At 30.1% G+C, this 17366-nt stretch overlaps 1 protein-coding gene across 1 annotated transcript in view; it reads left to right on the top strand.

Moving 5' to 3' along the window:
* The first annotated feature begins 746 nt into the window (after positions 1 to 746).
* The window catches only part of LOC108746552 (leukocyte surface antigen CD53-like), a 19852-nt gene continuing 3232 nt past the window's right edge, over positions 747 to 17366 (top strand). The window contains exons 1-3 of the mRNA XM_018483397.1: positions 747 to 953; positions 16911 to 17099; positions 17172 to 17336. Coding sequence (XP_018338899.1) covers positions 894 to 953; positions 16911 to 17099; positions 17172 to 17336 — 414 coding nt within the window. The 5' untranslated portion in view covers positions 747 to 893. The remainder of the gene's footprint in view (positions 954 to 16910; positions 17100 to 17171; positions 17337 to 17366) is intronic.

The following is a 17366-nucleotide window of genomic DNA, read 5'->3' as shown; positions in this document are numbered from 1 at the left end:
TACAAAAACCGATAAAATTGATGTTTTCAAAATGGAGAGGAATTGCAATTAGTAACACTAAAGTTCGCTTTAAAGAAAAACAAAAAATGGGTCATTATATGTTCTTAAAAACTATTTTCGCGGAATATACAATATCGAAGATTACGACGAGATGTCATGTCGATTTTCCAAAGAATCACCCATATGTATATATCAATAGTGGATAATGACAAAGCTCTACAATTATCTCTAAACCTTGCAGGCCCTTTTGACGGACGAAAATTGGCCCAGGATTGACTTTAATAGTATCTTGTCGATGGTCTACTATAATCAAACATGTTACGTTGTTTATACATAAACGTAGCGAATATTATCATTTACGAATATGCGTGACGTAGATGCACAAACTCTGATTAAATCTACTGTATGTATAATGGATTTAATCAGAGAAGTAGTAGACTTAAGCAGAGTTTTGGATTTATTTTCCATATCAGAATTTTAATTGATCCAACTAAATATTTTTCTAAATGTAGGATCCCTAATCCAATGAATTATGAATGAATGAAAACCGATGAGAACTATCTCTCTCAGGACACAATGATTAACTCAATCTTCCCGCTTTTCCGGAAAAGCGATCAGTTGACTGGTCGTCCACGGTGCTCCTTGGGCGCATTCAACAGTTGAATCCGCTGCTGAATGCGTTCTTTAGCGCGCGCAGCACGCGATGCCATCACTGTCGTCGCGCGTGAGAGCAAGTAGGACAGAAGAAGCAAGTTGTAAGGGTCCACTTAGCGTTCGGTCACCGTGGCGACGGTGAGCACGCAACCACTTCGGGCGGAACTCGCCAGCGTGCGCAACGATCCAAAACAGTATTACGCTTACGCTATTTATAAGTGTAAGCGCGAGCACGCATCATGGGACGCGCATTCGCCTGTTTCCGCTACTGCCTCATCGCTGGTGCGATCCTCCTTGGCGTAAGTTCTCGTTGATGATTCTCGTAAAGTGTAAACTGTTTATTCAGAAATGCAGTCATTGCGACATCAGTGTCGGTATTGTTCCCTTCCGCGTCCTACCATGTCCCATTCGATCGAGATCCAGCACATTCCGTACGTTCGCGAAGGGCGTAATCATCCGGCCTAAATTCGTAGCTATTTGTAGTTCGTATAGTTGTCATCGCAGCATTCGCAACTGTTATCTCGCCTTCGTGTTTTCGATCGAGATCCATTCAGCGTGCCATTATTGTGATCATTCGCGCAGCCGTTGCCATTCGGAACAGTTCGGAGTCTTCGGAGATCGCGCGTGCATTCGTGCAACGCCGTTGGTGGGGCTTCATTCAAGGGAGTGGCGCCAATTCGTTTCGCCGCAATTCGCAATTTGCGTGCAAACATGTAATGCCAATGGTGGTGATGCTGGGGGGGCATACGGTGTACACTACGGTGCTTTTCATTTGATAACACATATCGATGCAAGTGTCATTCTATCTTCGTCACTCTCTGAATGTCATCTGTTTTCTGTTTCTGCACTAGAACTCTCGCTTTCGATAAATATCAAACATATATCTATTTCACTTTAAGTTCCAAAAGTGTACACAAGTTCGGCCACTGAAAACATACCTAAGAAGGACGCTTGTGTCGACTTGTGTCGGCTTGTCATCAAATGGAAAGCACTCTGCATACGTGCGTCTATGTTCGAGTAAAATTAGACGTCATTCTATTATCCCATTTACTACACTTATGACGCTTAAGAATTATTTCATTTTTTTCATTTATCGATGAAACAAGGACAGAAAATGATATCCACGAGAATCAAAGCCCCAGACGATTTCAACCTATTAGAAATCAGATCACTGGAATATTCAGTTCTGATAGGTTGAAATCATGTTATTTATGTCGCTATCGTTATTTCTTCGCGTTTTTTTACTGGCAGAACTGATCCGCACTCAGTGCACATTAAAGCTGTTTTATACTAACCTGAATGTAAAAGTGAGATATCTCAGTTAATAAAATACTCAATGTATATTTTATTAAATATCACAATAAAATGTATTGAGAATTTCGCGGTTTAATTCGTTTTTATATTTTTATTAAACATACATGTTCACGTCGATTTGTGTACAATGACTTTAAAATATATCGAGTGCGCATCAGCTCTACCAGTGAAAAATACTATTAGTTTTAACGAAGAACTAAAGGCAAGAACCAATCATATTAAAGAATCATTAAATGCTAACTGATTAATTTTCTCTGCTGAACGCAGCCATTAGGTCTGTTTTTTAATGCTGCACTCTTTGAACTGGTGCACACAGTGCAATAAGTTAAAGTGAAATAAATATATGTTTGTTTCACTTCAACTTATTGCACCGTGTGCACTAGTTCAGAGAGTGCAGCAATAAAAAACAGACTATTGTGTCCGGGGCTTAATTATTGTAAGCGTGAATCAGATCACGACCATTATTAAGTTGAATTGAAGATGAGAATTGATTATGAAGGAACATTAAGAGAATTAAATTGAAATTGTTGTATGAGATTATCACGAAAATTTATCATTTTATTTGTTTTAAAAACAGTATATACAGGGTGAGGCATTTAAAATAGGTTACCTGAATAATTCGCTTATTTTTAACAATAGAAGGAAAAATGTTAATCAAAAGGTTTGCATGGTTTCAAGGGGGACATATTTTGGTCATGTTATTTTTCTTCTAGGTAAAGGTGCTAAAAAGATGTGAAGGTTATCTTCATTTTTTTAAACTATTTTTAAACTGAAATTGTGATTTTTTTTACAGAATATGGTTTTTCTAATTATTTTGCATATAAAAGTATTAAGGTAGTGATATAAAAAAACCAATAATTTAAGAGATATTTTATATAATATATTATTTTGTCACATGTTAAAATATAATATTAAATATTTCGTAAACTATTAATTTTTTTATTCGTACTTTAATACTTTTATGAACAGAATAATAAGATGAATCAATTGGTGGAAACAAAACACATAGTTGCTTACTTAAAAAATTATCCATTTCGCATACATATTTTTTTAAAGCAACTATGTGTTTTCTTTCCATTTGATTTATTTCATTATTCTGTCCATAAAAAGTATTAAAGTACGATTATAAAAAAATTAATAGTTTACGAGATATTTAATATTTTGAGTCAACATATGATAGAATGAAGTATAAAACATCTCGTAAACTATTGGTTTTTTTATGTTAGTACCTTAATACTTTCACATGCAGAATAATTACAGGAACTATATTGTGTAAGAACAATCATACAATTTCGTTAAAAAAAATAGAAATGACTTTCGTATTTTTTTAGCGCTTCCATCTAGAAGAAAGACAACATGACCAAAATACGTTCCCCTTGAAAACATACAACTTTTGTTTAATAGTTTTATTTGTTTCCTTCTATTGTTAAAAACAAGCGAGTTATTCAAATGATCTGTTTTAAATGTCTCACTGTGCGTGCGTGCGTGTACCTATCACTGATTAAGTCGAAATGGACTCCAATAAGAATTCCGACTTGTGCCATGATATTAGTATATTTTATAGGGATGTACCGGACCGTAAAATTACCGAATATCCGAATGTAATATCTGATATCCGGTATCCGATCGGATATCCAAGAAGGCAATTTCTTCGAGTCGGATATCCGACATTTTCCAGATATCCGAGAAAATGTCTTCTAAAAAAAAAAGTTTGTAGAGAAAAAGATTGTAATTTTGCGTCAATGTACATATAAGATATTATAGCATCATGAATATGCATACTTATTTCTAAAACATTTGTATAAGAAAAAATCAATAATTTAATGATATCAAATTTCAACCGGATATCTCCCCGGATAATATCGATATCCGGTTATCCGGTCGGATAGTAAAAAAGTGCCGAATAATATTGGATACTTTCTGGATAGCCAGTGCATCCCTAATATTTTAGAGAACTCTGAATATTCGAAAAATTATTGTTGTGATGACATCATAAAACAAGATGTCTATGTATATATAATATATATAGTTAATATCTATACTCTGATTAATGAAAGGCAACGAGAGTTGAAGGAAAACGCAGAGCGACCTTAATTAACACTTTATTCCGTTTAATTGTAAAAAATATCGCAAGTTTGACGTCAGTTATGTGATAATGACATTATACAAAGTGATTGAAATTTGGTAATCTAAAAGTAATAAAAAGTCGGATTATTGTAGCATGTGCCAAAATTCGGAATATAAATCAGAAATTTTTCAACGTTTTCGAACAGTTTCTAATTCGTCGATGTAAAGCATGTATTATTGTAGAAGGAAATCGAAAAGAAACAATTTCTAAACATATGTTTATACATTTTTTTTTCATTCTTAGGAATAATAGTAGAAAACGCTACCTGAGAGGCTACTTATTTCATTATTATCCTGTATAATCAGCTTTTCTTTTAAATATTTTAATTTACATTACACACACACACACACACACTCTCTCTCTCTCTCTCTCTCTCTCTCTCTCACGCGCGCACACACACATACATACATTTAGATATTATTTTAATTCTAGTGATTTAATAAAAGTTGTTTACCTGAAATATAATATATATATATATTCCAAGAATTAAATCTTTTGCGATAAGATAAATAAATTCTTATTTCGAGTTGAAAGATTACAAGTTATATCGGTTTTTTTGCAATTCAAGACAACTATATCGTTATGATACTAGTGCGATAGTGTTGAAAGTAATTAAAGTATTGTGTAATTAAACAAAGTTTATTTGAAATGGACTGTACGAGCGCCTCACCCATTTATAGATAAGATTTTGTCTTCTTTATTTATGATAACTCATCTGTTAAAACAGTCTGATAACACAATCTGCATCACTGCTGTGAGTTTGCGTACTGTTTTCGAGGAAGGAAGCAATACGAGCAAATTTCAACAAAATTGATTTTCATCCATGTCTATTTTTGTCGATTCGATCAACAAACGATTGAAATATATTTATCGTGAAGCGAAACATTTTGCCAATTATTACACCAAAATATCGTAAAGTATGAATATCGCAGTAAAAATAATTGTTCTACTTAAATCTGCATAACGGTATATGTACATCCGATAGGAAAGAACCATGTACGAATACACACACACACACACACACACACACGTATGTGTATGTGTGTGTGTGTGTTCGTATGTTTTCTTTCTCTTGTATTTATTCCTCTCTATTGATACAATAGAAAAAAAAGTAATAAGAATTGACAAATAATTTTTGCAATTTTTTTTTAAGAAAAAATAAAATTTAAGAAAATTTATTACGATGTATAAAATTGTAATTATATACAGAATGTTATGTAATTATAAATTTTTATATATGTATATACAGGGTGCTTGGAAAATAATGATAAATTTTTCGCATAGGGACAGAATGGACTAAACTGAGAAGAAAAGTCCTCTACCATTTTGCAATTTCCGTAATAGTTAACAAGATATTAATTGTTAAAAATTGCTGAAAATTGGTCTTCAATAATTTTTTATTGAAATACTATCAACTTTCTAGAAAAACAAGAGACAAAAATTTATTTTCTTCTCATAGAATTCTAAAAATTTTTTCAGAATTTTTTAATACCGTATTTTCTTATGTTGGTAAAAATGAGAAAATGCAATACTAAAAAGTTGATAAAAAATTTTGAAAAAATTCGTGGAGTTCTATGAAAAGAAAATAAATAATTTTCGTCTTTCGCAGTTTTTCTGTAAAGTTGATAGTATTTGAATAAAAAATTATTGAAGACCAATTTCGGCAATTAATATCTTGTTAACTATTGCGGAAATTGCAAAATGCTCTAGCAAAGAGGACTGTTCTTCTCAAGTTAGTCCATTCTGCCCCTATGCGAAAGATTTATCATTATTTTCCAAACATCATATATAATATATAATCGCAAATTCACATTTTGTAAAGAAAAATAATGCAATTAATTTAATTATTTTTTAATTTCATTATTTTAATTTCATTATTTTTCAATTGTTCTTATTTGTCTTACACACACATGGACAGATATTATATAAGAAAAAATAAACATAGGGTTATATTTTATATATATAATTATATATATTTACATTTTTTATTATATAAGGGTATTTGAATAATTAAGTGTTAAATGTTTTAAGGATATATTCCCATCCATCAAACATAAAAAAAGAATATTGTATAAAGTTGAGGTAAAAGAAATTTGGTTGTTTAATACTATTAAACAATTAAGGGGGTCGCCTGATTGTTGTCAAAACAAAAAAATGATTTTCACAAATTTTTTGGGAAAATGATTAACGTTAGCAAATTTATGTACACATGTTATTCACACTTCAAGAAATATTCATAAATTTTAGATTTGTTCGAACGTGCTTCTACCATAGCTCCTACTTAGACTGTGTTCCAAACTTCACTGCTAGCACTGAAAATTTACAGTCTACGTTACGTGTATTATACATTTTCAGCACTGACAGTAAATTTTGGAACACAGCCTACTCCAACGAGCTAGTGAGTATTGTAGCAGCAATGGTAGAAGCAAGTTGAAACATGTTGGAGCATACGATGTGAACAAACGTTTTGCTATACAAAAACAATATAAAATTGAGTCATGGGCGGCAAATAAAAGAACCAAATTGATTTGCAATCAATAATAAGGCTCATATACTTATCGGAATTATAAGCGTGTTAATAAAATTATACCGCTATAAAAAAAGTTTATTTCATATCGTTGTTTTTCTAATTAAATTGGCGAACAAACATTAAAAAAAAATATATTTTGTTAGGTTTAGAAGAAAATAGTTATAATATAATTTATATGTCAAAATTTCAAATCATTATGACAATAAGTCGTTTTCTCTCTACATTATTATCAAAATTGAAAAATCACATGCGGAAAAATGTATTAAAATAATAATAAGAAGGTTTGACTTTCGGCCGAAGTAATAGTTTTTGCAATAAATTTATTTACGGTTTTCAACATATTAACATCTTTCTAAAATAATGCCTAATTGAGCATCAAATTATTAAAAATTGCTTGTTAATTTAATTAATTTAATTCATGATATTATTATAGTAATTTAATTGCATTTATAAGTTCGGAAAACCAATTCGGTCCGCAGTTCGAATGACTACAAATTTAATATGATATATATGTATGTACAGGCTGTCCTGTAAGTTTTAGCCAATCGCTTTTGTGTAGATAAAGCGGACTAAACTGAATCGAAAAAGAGTCCTCTATCATTTTGCAATTTTTACAATAGTTAACAAGATATTAATTATTAAAAATTGCCAAATATTGATCTTGAATAATTTTTTCAGAATTGTTTAATATTATACGTAATTTATAATTTAATACACGTATTCTCTCATGTTGGTAAAAATAAGAAAATGCAATTAAAAAGTTGATAAAAATTCTGAAAAAATTTTTAGTTCTATGAAAAGAAAATTAATGATTTTTGTTTCTTGCAGTTTTTCTGTAAAGTTGATAGTATTTGAATAAAAAATTATTTAAGATTAATATTTGGCAATTTTTAATAATTAATATCTTGTCAACTATTACCAAAGTTGCAAAATGGTAGAGAACTTTTCGACTCAGTTTAGTCTGCTCTATCTACACAAAAGCGATTGGCCAAAACTTACTCTGTATAATTCATATTAAATTATTTAAGCATTAAAGAGCCAGCTTGATCGTTATAGGCATTTAATTCCTGGTATTGATTGTGTCTCACACGTATGTATGTACAGTCCAAAATAAGATTCTTATTATTTGACAATAAGGAGATACTACTGGTAGTTAATTCAAAATAATAATTACGAAAGGCATATGCGTAGGCTGCTGGAAAAGTTTCTGCAATCTAGTACTTCCAGTGGCGCCAACGTTCTGCTACTATCATATCCGTAAAATTAGACGTTTTTAACCTATAATTCAATTGACAGTTTGTACCCAAGCCAACTAGTTTTGTTTGCATAGTATTTTAAAAGAAGTTATTTTGTAAGAAAATGGAAATTTCGCGTGAAAATTTTCGGGCAATGATTTTTTACGATTACAAATGTAATCTAACTCCGAAACAATGCATCGATCGACTTCATTTGGCTTTTGGGGATGAAGCACCATCCAATAGGACTGTTTATAATTGGTTTGCCGAATTCCAGCGTGGACGTACCTTTCTTAGTGATGAATTCCGTGAAGGTCGTCCATCCACGTCTGTTGTTGCCACTAATGTTGATGCTGTGCGTGAAATGATTGAGCGAGACCGGCATATAACATACCGCGAGATTCAGGCATCCTTAGGCATTGACATGAAAGCAATACATACGATTTTGCATGATCACTTGAGCGTACGGAAACTTTGCAGTCGTTGGATCCCACACAATTTGACCGAAGCTCAAAAACAGGCTCGTGTTAAATGGAGCAAAGAAATGCTCAAGAAATTCAACCGAGATCGGTCAAATTTGGTCTACAACATCGTTACTGGGGACGAAACATGGATCTATTCGAGCTCGAAAGTAAACAACCCACTGTTTGGATATTTCAAAATGAACCGAAATCAACAAAAGTTGTTCGTTCACGCAGTGCTGCCAAGCAAATGATTGCTTGTTTCTTCGGTTATACCGGACATGAGACAACCGTGGCTTTAGAGGATCGAAGGACTGTAAATACTGATTGGTATACAACAATTTGTTTGCCAGAAGTCATAAATGAATTGCATAGAACAAACCGAAATCGTCGCATCATCCTTCATCATGACAACGCCAGCTGTCACACAGCATGTCAAACCATTGACTTCTTATCCAGTAATAATGTCGAATAGATGACTCATTGTCCGTATTCACCTGATTTATCACCTAATGACTTCTTTTTCTTCCCAAATATTAAAAATAAAATGCGTGGTGAGCGATTTGAGTCGCCTGAAGCAGCTGTTGAAACATTTCGTACACTGATTTCTGAGATTACAGCCTTAGAGTGGAAAAAATGCTTCAAAAATTGGTTCGAGCGTATGCAAAAATGTATCGATCTTAAAGGCGAATACTTCGAAAAACAATAAAGTCATTTACTGAATTTTATATGTTTTTTTTCATATTGTTTGCAGAAACTTTTCCAGCAGCCTACGTATGTACCTGCCACAACCAATGAATAAATAGTACAGAAAGGAGCATTGCCTGTAAATTGTGAAGCCAGAAACGAACAAGCTATAACGTCATGAGTAACGTATGGCGTGTATGTAATGGCGCTAAATTTAAATCCCCTCCTCCCCTTTTATGATAACATATATCCATTTTATATGAAATTTCAAAAATGTTTAAAGTTAATAGGTTATAATGAAATATAAAGAGCATCCGGAAAAAATGTTATATAATGGACATATTATATATATTATTGTATATAAAATTGTCAATTTTATATATACATAAGTATATATAATTATTATGTATTATATATAAAGGTTAAATAATAAAGAGCATACAGCCACGACTAAGGTTGTAAACAAGTTATATGTATATTATTTAAAACAAATTCACAAATAAAACAAATAAGTAGACATTTCGGTCAAGATTTCACCATCTTCAGTACAATAAAAATGAATAAGTTAAAACATTATAACTAAAAACGCAAGTCAAACGATAAATGTAGTGTTAGCGAGTACAAAAACTTTTTTTTACAATAAGATAGCAATCGCAACCGCTCATAGTAAAATAAAATTAACAATTAGTTATTCATCGCGCTATACGAATAAAAAGAAGAAAAACTAGAGTTTCGTTCCCGTGTCTACCGTTAAAAAATCCTCAATAAACACGACGAGCTCCACGACGAAAAGACAAGCAAATACCCAGTTCTATTATAAAACAAAAAACAAAAAAGTTTTAAATTAAAATCAGTAATATTGTATTAATGTAAAGAAAATCAAATTAAGCAATATAATTCTGCCTAGATTACAAGAGAATTTTAAAAAATTTTTTGAAATAACAGAACAAACTTACGCATATCTTAGGGCACGAAGACTCATCGGTACGACCGAGCACTGTGACACGTCTATGTGATAAGTGACTTTAAACTCTAGAAAAAGACAAAAGCCACCAACGTTGGTCTATTTATATTAAGAAAAAGGAAAAAAGAAGGGTAAGAAAAAGGAGAAAGGAAGGAGAAAGAATTAAAAGTGGGGACAGAACTATTTTTTAAGGAGAGGGAGATAAAGTTCTGGAAACCGTTCTGTATCACTCTGTTTGTTTAAACCATTTTTTTTGCATTTTTATATGAATCATCTCCGCTACCAATCTTTTGTAATAAGAGCGCTCTGAATCCAATATTTTTGCATTATCCCAATCCATCATATGGTTTGTATCAGATCTATGGTTTGAAACTTTTCCATCCCAAATTCCATTGCAACAACATCAGTTCTCTAATTATCACTCTCCTTCGCAACGGATACCCGTTACAATTTTTATTTACTACAATTAACAACAGAATTAAAACGTTATCAAGAAAAAAGAATTTCGATACCATAAAAGAACATAATGTTAACTCTAATGCGGATAATTCTATTATAAAGAAATTCAAAACTCTATAAATAAATTTCAATTTGATTTTATATACAAACCTATGAACAACTTGAATAGGTTCATCAAAATGGGTAAAGATAAAAAAAAACTCGCGAATGTTGTTATCAAATCAACTATAAGGACTGCGATCATTCGTACGTCGGTCAGACTAAAAGGAAACTAAAGACTCGTTTGAAAGAGCACATAAATGATTTTAAAAAACCAACTAACTCTTATTCGGTTATTTCAATGTTATTGATTAATACAATGTTACTGATTTTAATTTAAAACTTTTTTGTTTTTTGTTTTACAATAGAACTAGGTATTTGCTTGTCTTTTCATCGTGGAGCTCGTCGTGTTTATTGAGGATTTTTTAACGATAGACACGGGAATGAAACTTTAGTTTTTTTTCTTTTTATTCGTATAGCGCGATGAATAACTAATTGTTAATTTTATTTTACTATGAGCGGTTGCGATTGCTACCTTATTGTAAAAAAAAGTTTTTGTACTCGCTAACACTACATTTATCGTTTGACTTGCGTTTTTAGTTATAATGTTTTAACTTATTATTCATTTTTATTGTACTGAAGATGGTGAAATCTTGACCGAAACGTCTACTTATTTGTTTTGAATTTGTTTTAAATATATAACTTGTTTACATCCTTAGTCGTGGCTGTATGCTCTTTATTATTTAACCTTTGTAATTTTCTAAGCCACTTTCTAACAATTGAATTATATATAATTTTATGTAGTTAAATATAATTATGTATAAAATATATAGAACAAATTAAAGTTAAAATTGTGCATATAGTTTTATGTATTCCTCATATACTCGTATAACATGGTATAATACAAATTATTACATATGTAAAAACATGTTATAATATGTGATATTACTAATCGTGGTAGTTATAGTACAAAAAAATTTTATAATTTATATTGATATAAATAATATGATATATGTATATTAATTTTTTGATATATGTATATTATTTATAATGATATTAACAAATTAAATTATAAAAGTAAAACTACACAAATTATTTTAATTAATAAAATTTTAAATAATAAAAATTTTCTTTAATAGTAGTTCAGTTAGTTTTATTGAAATTTTTATTTTCGCGTACTGTGAATTGGAGTATTATTTATTTTAGAAAAAATATCATGAAATATGTAAATTAAACACTGTTACGAACTAAATGATAGGTGCACGTGCATAAATCTTACGTGCTTATCTTATATATTGCTTATGTAAACTCATAGGGGTATAGGATTTGAATTGTTTCAATATTTATACGAATGTTCTATTCAATTGAAATATAGAAATTAGATAGCAGTTGCAAATACATAAGTCAAATATTTATGCACTATCATTATACAATCTATCTCCTGTGAATCTTAAAAATATGATTTTCTTATAATTATTTATTAATAAAGTAATATCACATTTATATCACAACATTTTAATTGTGTTTAAGAAAACGTGCAAATAATAAAATAAATATTATTGACCTTTAAAAAGTATTAATTTAGTATAAAAATTTCAAAAAATTCCTGAATTTTCAGTTATATTTTTCAGCATATAGCAGTCTTGTATCGAAATATTTTTTAACAATATTATGTATTAAGTAACTTGTGTGCGTTTCTAAATCTATTTTAGCATGGTCCCATAATGTAATTAAAATTCGCTTGTCTGTAAAATTCTGAATAATTTTATTTTCAAGATTAGTTCTCGAACTTTGACTGTTTGATAGTTCACTAGGTAAATGTAATCTTATTTGTATTTCCATTTCTAAACATATTGTAATTAAATTATCACTAGGATATGTAAGTTGAAAATTACATTCTCTGTTCTCACTAGAAATAATTTTTAATTTATCATTATATTCTTTGATAAAATTTTTATCGTACATTGTTAAATAATTATTGTTATTTGCAATTTGAATATCGACTTCTTCAATGCTGCCTGAGTTTTCTTTATTAAATTGCTGTACAATTGAAAATTGTGATCGTAATTTCTGGAAATTTTGATTTTTACAATCTAAGAATGTATTATGGAAATTTGTCTTAACACCTATTAATGCAAACGAACAAATTTCACATTTTAATATTTTTAACTTACAAGGAGAGGTTACGCTTTACTCTTCCGATTTTGATCAAACTTGCAGCAATGTTAGAGGAGCCTATCAAATGAACACCTGTAAAGCCGTTCCCCCTAATAGGGCTTAGAAGCCGAATAATGAGCATTTTTAAAAATTATCAAAAAATCTGAAAACAGTCTAATATCTCGGAAAGCATTTTTGAGAAAAATGTCTTAGACAAAAATGATAGGATTTAATAAGATGTATTTACTGATTTTATTGATTTGATCTTGGATGACATTGCTAAGGTCAAGTCAAGGTTGACGATGCCTTGGTGACTTGTGTGTGTGTATATTCCGTTTAAATCTTACCCCAGAACAGAATTATATTTAAAATTTTAGCTTGGAACTGGATCATTTAAATTATTGTAATTCGGAGAATTTTTAATGAGTTGCACTTTAATTTTCAGAAATTGCTCTTGAATAGTCCTTAGTTGAGAAACATAAAAAGATCAATTCTTTGACGCTCTAAACTAGGCAGCTCTCTTAGGCCGATATTCATAGTCGATTCTTATTTCAAGATCGTCTTAAGTAATGTCTTAAGCCGTTAATGTAGCCCTCTGATTGGTTCGTGATTTCTTAAGATCGTACTTAAGAAGTCTTGAATATAAGATGGGACTATGAATATACCGACCTTAATAGTACAATTAGTAATAGAATTACAAGAATAAATGTAAACAAAACTAAATTTAAAGAAAACAAAAGTAAACATAAAACTACATTTTATTACAAAAATTGTTCGGTATTTACGAATAGCTATTTTTCTCAAAGATGTATTGATCGTGAGGGATTTGTGACATGGTCTCAATCACTGAATTTCATGAATTCAAAGGATTTTTATCTGAAAATATTTAAAGTTCATTATTTATGAAATTCCTAAGAGAGTTTTAAGAGAGCGTAAATGGATGTGTAATATTCTAAGAATATTCAATAGAGTAAGACAAAACATGAAACGGTTGAAAAGAGGCTGAAAAGTTGCATCAAGGTAGTAGTAGATAATTTTGAACCATTTTTGTAAATATATTGTGAGTTATTTACTTTGTTTTTCTTTGTTTCTCTTTGTCTTGTTTAATTCTATCTATTATTTGTTCCATTAATCTTTTAATATTGTTAGAGCATTTAAGTTTCTCTCATCTCAGAAACTAAGTGTTTCTAGACTCATATTTATATAAATTAAAAAAAATTTTTTTTAATAGGAACACATTTCTCTCTCTAAAATATAATATTTTAGTTATTCAAGTATATATTCTGGACTTTTTTTTTATCTTGGGCAGTAACGAGAGGAAAATGTTGGTAACTAAACGTATATTAATTCGAGAATTGCGAGTATCAGATTACAACTGATATCGAATAAAACAATTGAGTAATGAAGAAATAACAACGAAATCATATTCACCACATTAGAAGTGTGCGAATCAAGCATTTGCAAGGTCGAATCGAATCGAATCTGTGACATGTTCGAAAATGAATCAAATCGAATTTGAAATCTTTACGCCGAATCGAATTAAATTAAATCCTTTTGATTCGAAAACTAATCGAATTTGAATCAAATTTTTACATACTGACAGCTAAAAAAAACTTAAAAGCTGAAAAATTCATTTTGAATGTACAAGTATATCAAAAAGTTGATAATGTGACATAAATGTATTATAAATGATATTTTTTGATAATATCTACGTTGTCGATAATATCTATGTTGAAAATGGACTCACTTTCTCGTTTATTTAAAGAGATCGTAAAGGGAGCATTATTCATTGAAAATACTTATTTTTTAAATTAGCTTTTATTAGTCTGTTTCTAGTACATAAAGTGTCACATTATAACATAATAATTATTGATAAATTAGAGACTTAAGGGCAGGTTCTACTTTGGAAATAAAAAAAGTCAATTTTTTTTTACATTTTTTGCATCTCTAAAGTGTGTATAATATGTCTGTAAAAGGATTTTGCAATATTCAAAATTTTAAAGCAATTTATAACTGTTGAATTGAATTTTGCATCGTTTGAAAATCAAGTGAGGAATTACGCGCAAAATAAACAAGAATCGAAAGAAAAGGAGCTCAAATACAGCAAAATTTATTCTTCGAACAGGAGGAGAAATTGACTTATAGACCAAGAATCCCTAATTAAATTAAGTTGCAAAATATTGTTAATAAAAAGTTATCAGTAAAACTTTAAATGCGTTTTTCTCGAATTTTTCAAACCGGCGGGAAATGTACAACTTCAACCAATCATCCGATTGACATGAAGTTTTTTTAAATGAAAAATAGATAATTTTTATGGGGCCATGAACCTAAAAATGGAAAATAAATTTTCCAAAATAACTATTTCTTTAAACAGGTTGAAAGTGAAAAAAGTTCGTGAAAATTAATAATTAATTTCAAATGGCTGCCATTCTGTAAATTAAAAAATTTTTCAAATAAAATAAAGTTCATGGATCTACAAATTTAATACATTTTAATAATTGCATTGGTTTATTTGTCTCAGATAAACTGTCAAAATATAACATATAATCGATAACAGTCGAAATTTCTCGTCAATTGGCCACGTACGCGCTGCACGCTTTGATGTACCCATAGGCTACAGCCGCAATTTTCTACATTTCTAAAAATAAAAAATTTTTTTTGTATGTGTTGAAATATAAAAAACATGCAAAATTATTTTGATATCTCTTTCCTTTCCTTATGAAAAAAATTGGTAAAAAATACATAAATTTTGAACCTCTGAACTAGAACCTCCTCTTAAATCTTCATATGCGTATAAGTAACCAAATAATCGCGGTTATAATGTGTTGTTTTAAAGAAACTAGTGACTATTTATTCTGTACTGAGAGAAATATTTAGTAAGTGTAACCATCCAACCATCCATTTTGTTGATATGTATGACTAACAAAAACTTTCTTACTCTTTTATTTAAAAATTATGTCGTCCTAACCAAAATGTTTGTTATTTTAACCAAATTTGTTTTAATCAAAATTTGGTTGTCGTAAATTTTAGTTAGGACAATTTTGTAGTGAAAAAGTAAGTTTTTATTGGTCACACATCAAAATGAATGGCTATATTAAAAAACGTTTTTTTTCAATCGAGACCTAATTTAAAGCTAATTGTTGTGCTAAATTTATTTATTTCAGTTTTATTGGCTTAAACAAAATGAATTTTTAAAAAATGAATATTTTCTTCATAATGTAACATAAGCCAATAAGCACACGCGCTTGCACGAAGATTAGTAAGCGCTGGTACAAGATTGGTCGCAGGGAATCTAGGGAAGAGAGAGAGGGGGGGGAGGGGGAAGAGAGTGAGAGAGATAGAGAGAGAGAAAGTCGTGCAAATGAAGCATTTAAAATAGGCAAGTGATTCGAAATTTCGAACTATTCGGTTTCGAATCTCTCAGATTCGAAAACAGATCGAATCATGTGATTCAATTCGAACTAATTCGCATATTTGTACACTACATACTACTCAGAAGAATTTTAATTTGTAATCTTCAACCGGTTTAATATTTGACTTATTATGTAGGTTGTTTTTATGTTTTAGACTTATTGTTACTATGTAAAGTAGAAATTATTTTTATGTATTAACATTGAAAAAGTCTTAATATAAGGATGAAACGTTTATTAAAACTTGAAAGATATTAGATATTAGCTATCACGAACTAGCATCAGCTCTTAACTCTTTTTATCTTTTATTATTGAAAATATTGGTATTGTACAGTGACAAACCGTCCTAAATTGGGAGGGACAGTCCCAAATTTTAACTTTTCATCTCACTTTACGTGTCTTAAATTAAGAACATGATTATATAAATTATCCCCCTTTTAAGTACCTATGTAAAAATAATAACTATGTATTAATAAGTATAAAAGTAATAAAAGTGAAAATAATAAATGTGAAATATAATTTTCAACTAATATGTAAAGAAAATTTTATGATTTTTATTTTAAAAACCCATAGATATTTATAAAATATATTTGATAGAAAAGTATAATTTTAGAAAATAATGTGCTCTCGTAACTTGACGTATTTTTTTGTAATTTCATATGATATGGGTACATTAAGTTATTAGTTTTTTATAAATATAGTAATATAATATTGTTTGTGTGTTTTATTAACAATTATTTAAATAATGCTCATCTATTAAAATTTATTTATGGCAATATTGAATTTTTTAAATATCCTTCTTTACTTTTTTGATCATCTTAGTGTATTGTAGTATTTGCTGTGAATATGAAAAAGTTTTTCTTCTTCTGCAGATTTCTGGCGCAATCGTGAGTGTGTTTGCCAGTTATTTCATTTATCAGCTGTACGAATACGCGTTGCTGACACCTAGCCATGTGTGCGGGTCACCTATTACTTTGTTGGTGATGGGCATTATTACATGCGGGATTGGTTGGTTTATTTGGCAATTCCTGGATTTTTCCAATAAAGGTCAAGTGATCATTGTAAGTATACTTCTGGAATATTCAGGGAAGAATTAGGAAATTCAAAACTGATATGAATTGTTCGTATTCCAGTTTGCTATAGCAATGGCGATCATCGTGCTGATCGAAACCGGTGTCGGGATTTGGGCCTTAGTGCGCCATGAACAAATAGACACCCTATCGTCCACACGACATGAAGAGATCTTTGCTCTTGCGGTCACGGACGAGAAGTCTATCTGGGATCACATGCAGTCCATGGTAAAAATTGCGCTCTCTCTCTCTCTCTCT

Source organism: Trachymyrmex septentrionalis, unplaced genomic scaffold, assembly GCF_001594115.1.
Source record: "Trachymyrmex septentrionalis isolate Tsep2-gDNA-1 unplaced genomic scaffold, Tsep1.0 scaffold178, whole genome shotgun sequence".
Lineage (NCBI taxonomy): Eukaryota > Metazoa > Arthropoda > Insecta > Hymenoptera > Formicidae > Trachymyrmex > Trachymyrmex septentrionalis.
This window is presented reverse-complemented; position numbering and strand designations above follow the sequence as displayed.